Source organism: Manihot esculenta, chromosome 9 (genome assembly GCF_001659605.2).
Source record: "Manihot esculenta cultivar AM560-2 chromosome 9, M.esculenta_v8, whole genome shotgun sequence".
Lineage (NCBI taxonomy): Eukaryota > Viridiplantae > Streptophyta > Magnoliopsida > Malpighiales > Euphorbiaceae > Manihot > Manihot esculenta.
Genome location: NC_035169.2, coordinates 22,326,814 through 22,338,591, shown reverse-complemented (window position 1 = coordinate 22,338,591; position 11,778 = coordinate 22,326,814). Strand labels below are relative to the sequence as shown.

Here is an 11,778-nt window from a genome sequence, read left to right as displayed (position 1 = left end):
CAGTGGCAGTGTCAGTCTGCCAGTACAGTCCAGTTTTTGTTGAGGGAAGATGCCTCTCCGCCGACCTTGTGGTTCTAGATTTGACAGACTTTGACGTCATTCTAGGGATGGATTGGCTATCTATCCATGGTGCTACCTTGGACTGCAGGGACAAGGTAGTCAGGTTCAGAGATCAGAACGGGTCAGAGGTCGTCTTCAGAGGAGACAAGAGGGGCACACCTAGAGGTCTGATATCAGCTCTTCAGGCTCGTAGGTTGCTTAGGAAGGGATGTCAGGGGTACTTAGCTCATGTGAGAGAGCTAGACAGTCAGGTCAGGGAGCCGGCCTCGGTGCCAGTTGTCAGAGAGTTTCAGGATGTTTTTCCGGATGAACTTCCAAGTTTACCACCTGCTAGGGAGATAGAGTTCGAGATAGAGTTGATCCCTGAAACTAGACCGATCTCTATCCCTCCCTACAGGATGGCTCCAGCAGAGTTGAAGGAGTTGAAAGAACAGCTGCAAGAGTTGGTAGAAAAGGGCTTCATCCGACCGAGCACTTCACCTTGGGGTGCACCAGTTTTATTCGTAAGAAAGAAGGATGGATCCCTTAGACTTTGTATCGACTACAGACAGTTGAACAAAGTCACTACCAAGAATAAGTACCCATTGCCAAGGATCGATGATCTATTCGACCAGCTAGTCGGAGCAGGTTGTTTCTCCAAAATAGATCTGAGATCGGGGTACCATCAGTTAAGGATAAGGGAGGAGGATGTGCCGAAGACAGCCTTCAGGACCAGATATGGGCATTTTGAGTTCCTTGTAATGCCGTTCGGGTTAACCAACGCCCCTGCAGCATTCATGGATCTCATGAACAGGGTGTTTAGCCAATACCTGGATCACTTCGTTATTGTCTTCATAGATGATATCTTAGTGTATTCCAGGAATGCAGAGGAGCATGCCCATCATCTGCGGTTGGTCTTGCAGACTTTGAGGGAACATGGCTTGTATGCCAAGTTCTCTAAATGTGAGTTCTGGCTGAGGAGCATTTCGTTCTTGGGGCATGTAGTGTCAGAGAATGGGATTGAGGTGGACCCCAAGAAGACAGAAACTGTGGCTAACTGGCCTAGACCCACTTCAGTGACAGAGATTAGAAGTTTCTTGGGTTTGGCAGGTTACTACAGGAGGTTCGTTCAGGACTTCTCTAAGATTGCAGCTCCTCTGACCAGACTAACCAGGAAGAATCAGAAGTTTATGTGGACCGACCAGTGCGAAGAGAGTTTTGAAGAGCTTAAGAAGAGGTTGACTTCAGCACCAGTTTTAGCTCTGCCATCTAGTGATGAGGACTTTACAGTCTTTTGTGATGCGTCCCGTGTGGGACTGGGTTGTGTACTGATGCAGAATGAGAAGGTGATTGCTTATGCTTCTAGGCAGCTGAAGAAGCATGAGTTGAATTACCCCACACATGACCTTGAGATGGCAGCAGTAATCTTTGCACTCAAGATGTGGAGGCATTACCTCTATGGGGTGAAATGTGAGATCTACACAGATCATAAAAGCCTGCAGTACATCTTGAGTCAAAGAGATTTGAACTTGAGGCAGAGGAGATGGGTGGAGCTACTGAGTGACTATGATTGCAAGATTCAGTATCATCTGGGTAAGGCGAATGTCGTGGCAGACGCCCTAAGCCGGAAGTCACTAGGCAGTCTATCCCACATCACGGCAGAGAGGAGACCAGTGGTGAAGGAGTTCTACAAGCTTATTGAGGAAGGTCTACAGTTGGAGTTGTCTGGTACAGGTGCCTTGGTGGCCCAGTTGAGAGTAGCACCCGTGTTTCTGGAGCAGGTGGCTCAGAAACAGCATGAGGACCCGGAGTTAGTAAAGATTGCCAGGACTGTTCAGTCAGGCAACGACAGTGAATTCAGATTTGACAGCAAGGGGATCCTCCGCTATGGGAGCAGACTATGTGTACCAGATGACATTGGGCTAAAAGGAGACATTATGAGGGAGGCTCATAATGCAAGATACAACATTCACCCCGGAGCCACCAAGATGTATCAAGATTTGAAGAAGGTTTATTGGTGGCCAGCTATGAAGAAAGAAGTGGCACAGTTTGTGTCAGCCTGCGAAGTGTGTCAGAGGGTGAAGCTGGAACATCAGAAGCCGGCTGGAATGCTTAACCCGCTACCTATTCCAGAATGGAAATGGGAAAATATAGCTATGGACTTCGTAGTGGGGTTACCGGCGGCGTCCAATAGAGTGGACTCCATATGGGTGATTGTGGACAGACTCACCAAATCTGCTCACTTCATTCCTGTCAGGAGTGGCTACTCTGTGGACAAGTTGGCGCAGGTGTATATGGATGAGATTGTCAGGCTGCATGGGGTTCCTGTTTCGATAGTGTCAGATAGAGGGCCCCAGTTCACCTCCAGGTTTTGGCGGAGTCTGCAGAATGCCATGGGTACTAGGCTGGATTTCAGTACTGCCTTCCACCCCCAGACTGACGGACAGTCAGAAAGGACCATCCAGACTATCGAGGATATGCTCAGAATGTGTGTGCTGGACTTTGGCGGTTCTTGGAGGCAGCATCTACCTTTGGTGGAGTTTGCCTACAATAACAACCATCATGCTAGCATCGGGATGGCTCCATATGAAGCTTTGTACGGAAGGAAGTGCAGATCACCTGTTTGCTGGGAGGAAGTTGGAGAAAAGGCCTTGGCAGGGCCTGAGCTAGTAGAGATCACCAGCAGGGTGGTACCCATAATCAGAGAGAGAATCAAGACTGCTGCCAGCAGACAGAAGAGTTATGCAGACGTCCGCAGAAGACAGTTAGAGTTTCAGGAGGGGGATCTGGTATTGCTTAAGGTGTCTCCAATGAAAGGAGTGGTTCGCTTTGGGAAGAAAGGTAAACTAGCCCCACGATACATCGGACCCTTTGAAATCTTGCAAAAGATTGGGAATGTGTCGTACAAGCTGGATTTACCTGCTTCAATGGAAAGAATCCATCCGGTTTTCCATGTTTCAATGTTGAGGAAGTTTGTGTCAGATCCGAGCAAGGTTCTTAGTGAGCCTGATGTGGAGATCCAAGAGGATCTCACCTATGTTGAGCAGCCAGTGCGGATCATAGACACCCAGATCAGAAAGTTAAGAAACAAGGAAATCCCGATGGTGAAAGTCCTGTGGAACCACCACAATTTGGAGGAATGCACTTGGGAGACACGGGAGTCTATGCTCCAGCAGTACCCTCATCTCTTTTAAGGTTAGATCTCTTCGTGTTTATGTGCTATGTATGTATGTTATGTTTTATGCCATGCTATGTGTGCTAGTTGAGGTACATTCGGGGACGAATGTTCTTAAGGGGGGGAGAATGTAATACCCGGCTAGACTCCGATATCGGAATTCCTACCGTCCGGTGGAATCTCGGATGTCGGAAGCCTCTAGTAGGGTAGAATCATGTTTTCATAAAATGTTTTAAGGTATTTCATAGTTTTAAGTATAAAAATTTAATGAGTTTTTACATGAAAAGTCTTTGGAGGAAAACCCAGGTTCGGCCGCCGAAAGTCAAGTTCGGCCGCCGAACATGCATGCGTTTTGGAGGCACGTTAGGCCCCCGAAAGCATGAGTGAGGGAAGTCCAGGTTCGGCCACCGAAAGTCAAGTTCGGCCGCCGAACATGGCATGCATGCGGAGGCACATTCGGCCCCCGAACGTGGCCTGGCCAGCCACCTATAAAAGGATCCCTTAGGTCCGCACGGGCGAGCTTTTTCTCCCCCGTTGTCGGCCAAGGTGAGCCTCCGCCACCCCTCCCTCGATCTTGAGTGTTTTCCTTAGATCTTCCATGATTTTCACGGGTTTTAACTTCTGTTTTGAAGATCTGTGAGTAAAGAGCAAGTTTTGGGTACTTGGAGGTTCAAGGAGCTCAATCTCTCCATCTCCAAGCTAGGATCGCCTTTCCTCTCGTTTCTTCAAGAGGTAAGCTCGGATCCACCCTTGTTATGTGTTTTAAACAAGCATTAAGTTGTTTTATGGGTAGAGATGCATGTTTAGGCTTGTTGATGAGTTTATGGGTTTTGATGTTTTGATGAACAATGTATGCTGATTTTTGTGTGTTTGAAGTGTTGTAGTTGGGGTATTTGATTGTTTGAGACCCCTAGGAACTTGTATGCATGTTGTAGTTGAGCTATATGCATGATTTGAGGTTTTGGGAGGCAAATGTGCATAAAGGAGCCAAGTTTCTGCCCTTTGGCAGAAACCAGGTTCGGCAGCCGAAGGAGCTTTCGGCCGCCGAACATGGCTGGGGAGGCAGGCCTTTCGGCTGCCGAAGTTGCCCCCGAAAAGAGACTTTCGTCTCTGTCTGGGACTTTCGACCGCCGAAGGTGCCGCCGAACATGCATGAGTTTCGCCTCTGTCTGGGAGTTTCGGCCGCCGAAGGTGCCGCCGAACCTGCCTGACTTTCGGCTCTGGAGGGACTTTCGGCCGCCGAAAGTGCCCTGTCCAGCCATTTCTTGCATGTTTTTATGTGGTTGTTTTATGATGTTTTAGGGGGTTTTTGTGGAGTATATTAGAGTTATGTTCATGTATGTTTGGTCCCTCATTGGTGTCCACCTGTGTAGGTTCGGACCCGAGGAACCGATGACCCTAGCAGTGAGCCAGCTGCTACAGAGTTTGTCAGAGCTAGCCAGAGGTGAGTGGAATAAACCTTAAGTTTTAAAATAAATGAAATATGAATTCTGAGCATGATCCATGCATCATGAATGCCATGAGATATAGTAGGTTGTTTGCATTAGTATTCACGAATATGTTGCATTGCATTTATAATGTTGATGTGGATTGGTTATTGGATGATCCTTTAGTCCTCATATGGCATGATGATGTTACGGCATGATATGGTATGGAAGTCCAGGTTGTACCCATTCTACGTCCCTGGCACGATGTAAGAGAAAGTCCAGGTTGTACCCATTCTACGTCCCTGGCACATTGGTATGTTATGATATGTTATGATAAGGGAAAGACCGGTTGTACCCATTCTACGTCCCGGCACAGTTGGACTATGTAGAGGACTATTGGTGACAATACCATCCGAGATGTGATTAGTTGTGATGTGTTGCATTACATAATGGCATGAAATTTTAATGTATGATTTCACTATTCTGCTCACTGGGCTTTGTAGCTCACCCCTCTCCCCTAACCCCAGGTGTGCAGGTACAGGGTAGACCAGGAGGTTAGCCAGAGTTTTGAAGTATGTGTATGTAATAGCTAGATTGTGGACATAACAATTGTACTATGATGTAATGTAAGAGATTGCAGTATGTTATGTAATGAGGTATATAGAGGTTATAGATGTGCTTGACCCTATGAGTATTGAAATCCCTTGTTGATGCATGATCTTAGATATTTGATGATACAGATGTAAGCCAACTCATCTCATGTTATAGTGCTCATTGGGGCATTGTTGAGATCCCACAGAGGGGTCATGATTATGGTTATGTAATGTATATTCAGGTTGAGTTGGATGTATGAAAGAAAAGTTTAATTTTTTATGCATGTTGTTGGTCATGTATGGGATTATACAGGTTTCCAGGATGTATGTTTGGCTTGCTACGGGTCCCGGCGGCCTTAAGTCGACCCGGATCCTAGCGCCGGTAGCGGTCCGATTTTCGGGTCGTTACAAGCCCCAAATCTATTCTATGCATTGTCCTCAATGCAATGTAATTATAAAAAGTAAAAGAGAAAATTGGCTTCCCCGGTGTGGCTGTTTGACCAGCTGTTCGGGCAAACAGTTGGCCAAACTAGGTGTCTCTGTGTTCAGCTGGCAGCAGGTGCTGCACCAGCAACTGCAGCATGTTCTCCATATGTGCCATTCTGGCTTCAATTCTGTCGAGACGAGCTGCTGCAATCTACTCAGCTGCTGCTAGTTGTTGTGTTGCTTGCTGGTCCGTTTCCCTTGTAGTTGTATTTCGTCCAAACACTCTTTTATGTCTAGGGACAACAGGACCTGCAAGAGAAATACAGAATATGCTGCCCACCTTACGCAGCAACCCCATGTCATCCAAAGCTCTCAAATCAAGAGGGTTGGCTCACAAGTTGGGCTCATGTCAGTATGTTCAGGCTGCAAAACATTTAAATTTACAATAAGTAGAGTTATAACATGACCAATGACTAGTGGACGATGATGTATAAGGGTGCTAGACATCTTTGAGGCAATCCAGTACCCCAAATTCAGCCTATGTTGATGCACAATACTCCAAAGGATATGTAATTCTGCTTTGGGTAGTATGCTGACTACATCTTTCCTCCTAGACAGTGTATAAGCAAGAAATCTATGGAGGTATTTTAAACATGGGTTGCTTAAATACAAGTATTTTAATTTGGAAAAATATACTTCAAAAGGGTTGCTGCATAATTCAAGATATGCAGCATCAGCATCAAATTCTCTGTGATAGTCACAGACTGAGTCCTAGCTGTTAAAACCTAATGCTGCATTGAATTCATTCATGGACAATCAAAATCGTTGTCCCAGCAGCCTAAAAGAGATGATGTTATGTGTGTTCAGTGTGTGCATTTTAGGTTTATCAAAGAAGAAGGTGCAGTGGAACTCCTGTGTGAGTTCTGCAAATGTAGGCATTTTGAGGTCAAAGAAGGAGGTCCAGCCAATGCCATTTATGAGAGCATTGACCTCTGCCCGTATGCCCAGAATTGAAAGAGTTTCAGAGTGGATGAATTTACCTGGATTGATAGGCAGTTTGGAAATGGATTCAAACCTGGTCTGTTCCAAATGCTTGTTGAAAACCAAGGCCATAAATTAAAAATATAATAAATTATGAAAGTAAAAAAATATGGACTTAATTGAAAATATATATAAATTTTGGATTATATTATAAATTTAAAAAAAAAATGGCGTTGCTAATATGGCGTGACACTGTAGCACAGCACCAAAATTCCGTTGGATTTTGGTGCTGCGTTGGAGGTCATTTTCTAAACTAAAATGAGATTTAATGCAACATTGAAGATGATCTTATGAAAGAAGCAAATAGAAAAGGAAGAAAGATATATATATATTGAAAAAATCTGGATTTCAAGGAAGAAAGAAAGCAAAAGAAGAAAATCTGCTGAGAAGAAGGAAAAATTTTTCAAGGAAGGAAGAAAGAAGAATTAGAGAAGAAAAAGGAAGGACTAATTATATATATATATATATATATATATATATATATATATATATATATATATATATATATATTAATTAATTAAAGATAATTTAATCATTTTGTTGAATATTAATGGATTAATTAATTATATTATTTTTAAATATTATATTAAATTATTACATAAAATTTAGTGAGAAATAAATTTATAAATTTTGGTCAAACCTCAAAGATATCCCTATAAATTTAGATAGTAATGCTGATGACAAAAACAATTGACAAATATGAACTAGCTGACAGTGATCATGCCCCAATTTCCTTCAGCTGGCGGATTTTGAGCATAAAATATTCCTTGAAACTACACAATACAAATTGCTCTGCGTTATGTAAAATAGTGCAACTTTGCAACCAACTTAATCAAGTCGGAACTATTTGCAGGTATCCTATCAAACACTTGAGCCTAAAAGAAATCAATAAACAGCTAAGAGTTTTCATTTCTTCCAGCTTAAAATAATTCGAAAACTGTCCAATAAATCCTCCACATTGGGGAATCTTCCATACCATTACAAAGATAAAATTCCGACAAATTACAACAAAAATTCCCATTTACAATGGAACCAATGGTGTCTTATGTCCACTGGCTTCTGCTCTCAAAGCACGAACGAAAGAACAATTCGGCTATCTTCCAACTCTATTCATTTAGTCGCCAAACAAATCATCATCATTGTCATCGTTTTGCAAGTTTGAGACTTTCTCTAGTTTTCCGCTCGGAGCAGCAACAGCCTTTTGTTTGGCATCCTCGGTTGGAGAATCCAGTTTGTCGCTGCTAGTAGCTGAAGGATATGCCCAGGAAGAACCCAATTTTCCAGAAAATGCTTCTCCATAAAGGTCATCGTGCACACCACTTTTAGGAACAGTCTTCACCTTGTTCAAGACTTCTTGCAATTTATTAGTAACACCTGTTTGGGAAGCATTCTTTTCCTTCGCTGGCAATTGGTCCTTACCTTTCGGTATTACCGTGCTCTGTACAAGGGATTCATATTTCCCAACAAGACTTCCTTCTTTTACACCTATTGGACCAGGCTCTGTTTCTACGTCTGCACCATCAGAAATCCCAACAACTTCAACTAGTTCTCCCCCAACTTGATCTCTGAAAGCTACTCTTGTTTTTTTCATTCTCTTTGAGGCTCTGCCAGACTGCTGGCTGTCATCTCTACCAGTTAATGAGCTAGCAGATTTGCTAGATTTAGGTAGTAGATCAGGACTGCAAAGACCATATCGATTTAAAAGAGTATTATAAGCAACAACAGCTTCTTCATCAGATGGATCAGGGGGTGGAGGCAGATTAATCTCTGAAGGTGGTGGAGGACGTGGAAAAAGAGCAGCATCATTCTTTCTCAAGATATAGGTTCGTGTTGACGCAGCAAAACGCAAAGATTGGCCCACTTCAAGCTCGACAGGGGTATCTTTCGTCAATCGCTCATTTGCCACAAACGTACCATGTGCAGATCCCAAATCAATTACAAATATGCTGCAGAAGTTTAAAGCAACTAATGAATTACAAAGGACCTTTTAAATTGTGAAAGCTAAATTATATATAAGCAATAAGACGACTCTTCTCAAAGTCTTGACTAGTGGAAATTTAAGGGACAATGTCATCACTAAATAGGGGTGGATAAGTTAACTTGGGAAGATTTTACATAGCCTAGTCTATTGTTGATACCAACTGTTCAATTGATAATCATTTCCTTTTCCAACTATAACTTAGTGCTTGTTTGACATTGTGGTAACCAGTTTTCAGAAATATATATACATATATACATGCTGTGAAAAGACACAGTTTGAAAAAAGTTGTTTTGTTTATTTCAGTATTCTTTGACTAAAAACTTATCAAATTTAATTTCAAATTATCTTTTAATACTCTATAACTAATACATTTTAAAAAGTGCTTGTCTCAATGGTAGTTTCAACAACAATGCCAAACAAAACCTTAATAATCATGATGCTTAAAAAAAGCATCAACCCTAAATTTCAAAAATTGGTGTACGCATCTTATTTATGTTATACTGTTAATAGTTAATTATGCTTACATAATTTGTAAAACAGTAACCAAGATACTTTCCGAAATAAAATCACAGAATTGTATAGCATAGATCAAATTATAAGGCCAAGTAAAAGCAACATATGAAAGCTGAGGAATAATCTAACCTTCCATTTTTGTGAGGAATAACAGCAGCATGTTGACGTGAAACAGATTGATGATCAAGTACAAAATCACATGTATGGGATTGCCTCCCAAATATGTGCCTCCGTCTATCCAGATTAATCCGATCAAGAACCTCTCCATCCTTCAAAACCTCAAGATAATAAACTCCAGCTCGAGGCTCAATTGCCCAATCTGGTGGCTGCCAAGTTGACTGCCCCCCTCCAACCTGGGTCAACTGCTGAGTCTGCCCAACCAATGGCCCTGCCTCAAGCCCCGCTGGTTTTTGAGGAACATGGGGTTGGTACTGGTATTGGGCTTGTGTTGGAGACTGCAAATATTGAACTGAGGGATGGATAACTGGTTTAGGAGCAGGTTGGGTGGTGGTTTTGGGAGCCGAATTGACAGTGACTGAGAAAGGGTCCGAAGATTGAGCCTTTTTAAATCGTTCAAGACCTGCTCTACCATACATTCTTTGTTCCTTGTTATCAAGTAAGGCTCCTTAAAATGAATACATAGACAGAAGTACAATAGTGTAGCATTAGAATCAAACAAGGAACGTAACCAGATGTTCGATTTGCATAGTTTCAAGTGGGTACAATCAACAAGCTCAGGCAATGCTTCACCCTCATATCCAAACCCTAACTACAAATACAAAAGCGAGCAACCTTAGCTCAACTAGCAAATAAGAAAATTTTCCATACTAAAACAGTAACATTGAACTCAAAAGGTCCTCTAATCAATCGAAAGATCCAGGTTTTACACATATTTATCAAAACCAAATCCAACCCAAAAAATAAGAAGCAGCATCCGTTATGAATCCGAAAGAAGTAAAACCCAGTTTTCCATTCCAAGAAAGATGATTGATTCTATCCTCTGCTTGAGCAAAAGTCTAAGAGAAGATTAAAGCGAAAAGGATGATTCATCGAAAGAGTTAGAGAAAGAAATATTATTACAATGAAATTAAAAATAAATATATTAAAAAAATAGCAAAATAGCACGAATCGGATTGCAAACAGAAGAAAAAACAGTTGGTTCAAGACAAACGAGGTTACCAGAGGGATTTTCTCTAATCATTCAGAACGAGCCTTCGTTTCGCTTGGAAGGGTACACCACGCAAGGCAAGAAACACAAAGGCCGAGCAGAAAAGCTGCCTGCGTCTCTTACGAGACGATTGCAGGTTTTTCCATGTGACAAAATTCTCCCCAATTTTTCCCCTAATGCCATCTACATCCTTTCTTTGAAATGCCAATTTTATCCTCACAAGTCACACCCTATGCTCATCACCTAAATAAAAATTATAACATCTTTCATGCTAGATGTATAAAAATTATAATAATTAAATATAAATTAATTATATTATTAATAATTTATTAAAAAAATAAATATTATTTACACATATTATTATTTATATTTTAAATTTTATACTCTAAATTTTTATAAATCAACAAAATTAGACAAGTAAAATCTTATTATTTTATAGAAATTAAACTTTAATCGGTAAATTTCGATTATAGGTAGTGATGTTGGTGAAACCAAATTAATGATGCGGCCGAAATGGAGCTGTATTATAATTGACTAATCCTGCAAACAAAGAAAGTGACGTAATAGGTGTCCACGACAGCGATTCCGATACTCAAGTCAATAAATTGGAAAAAATAGAAAAATGAAGAACTTGAGAATATTTGTGCTAGAGAATTGCATATCTTTGTCTCTGTAATACTTAGATTTTATACTGTAAAGAGGTGGGATTGATTATAATATTTTCTAAAAATCCGACAATGATGTGACTGGCTCATTTAATAAGGGACCCTGTCGGCTAATCGGTCTGTGACCTCGCGATTATAGGCGTAATAGAACTTTGCTGTGGATTGTAGCTGTTAATGATAACTTTCTTATAGAGTCTCGCCATATAGTTGAGAGGGCAAATATTGAATCGACCTGAGGTCGGCCTGACGCGCCTGGGTTTTCTTTTCTACGGGTGGGACCGCATATTAGTTTATAATATCCTTACCATATGGCAATGTCTTATGATGACAGCTCGCTGTCTACTTTGGGCAATTCTTATGTAGCATCAGAGGCCCCGCTACTGGTCTTCGATTCTTTAAATTCGAAGATGACAGTTGTCTTCCTGATCTGGAGCATGTGGCTTGTTTGTTCAAACTAAGCATACGATGTCATTGCTTTCTTCTTACTTGCCCTGCCGACCAGTAAGGTCCAAGATCTTATCTGGCAAAAATCGATCCGAGTGATGTATTAATGCCTAGATGGGTTTACGGGTGTGTAACATCCTCAAACCCATAGTTAGAATAGTGATATCACTAGATATGAGTTAGGCTATTTCACTATTAAAGCAAGTGGCATTAGAAAAGGTGCTAACTTACCCCGAGCTACTTAGGGGAAGTACTATAAAGAAACGAAAATATTCAGAAATGAAGTAAATAGTGTAATTAGTGAGT

General features: G+C 41.6%; 1 protein-coding gene across 2 annotated transcripts; it reads right to left on the bottom strand.

Annotated features, from left to right (window-relative positions):
- Positions 1–7,577: 7,577 nt before the first annotated feature.
- Positions 7,578–10,514, bottom strand: LOC110623123 (protein phosphatase 1 regulatory inhibitor subunit PPP1R8 homolog). Of its 2 annotated transcripts, none has more exons than XM_021768022.2 (3): positions 10,375–10,514; positions 9,325–9,964; positions 7,578–8,647 (listed from the first exon to the last, which is right to left on the bottom strand). In XM_021768022.2, the coding sequence occupies exons 2-3, from the start codon at positions 9,789–9,791 to the stop codon at positions 7,816–7,818; spliced, it is 1,299 nt and encodes a 432-aa protein (XP_021623714.1). In that variant the 5' UTR covers positions 9,792–9,964; positions 10,375–10,514; the 3' UTR covers positions 7,578–7,815. The 2 variants fall into 2 exon arrangements, with proteins under 2 accessions (XP_021623714.1, XP_021623712.1); XM_021768020.2 differs by having other exon boundaries at positions 9,325–9,820; positions 10,375–10,513.
- Between the last annotated feature and the right edge of the window lie 1,264 nt (positions 10,515–11,778).

Bases quoted from the DNA above. Each gene is read 5' to 3' on its own strand.
- LOC110623123 (XM_021768020.2), bottom strand. From the start codon at position 10,396: ATGATTAGAGAAAATCCCTCTG. The intron at 9,821-10,374 runs GTAACCTCGTTT...ATTCATTTTAAG, and splicing joins GATTAGAGAAAATCCCTCTG to GAGCCTTACTTGATAACAAG. The intron at 8,648-9,324 runs GTTAGATTATTC...AAACTTCTGCAG, and splicing joins ATTCCTCACAAAAATGGAAG to CATATTTGTAATTGATTTGG.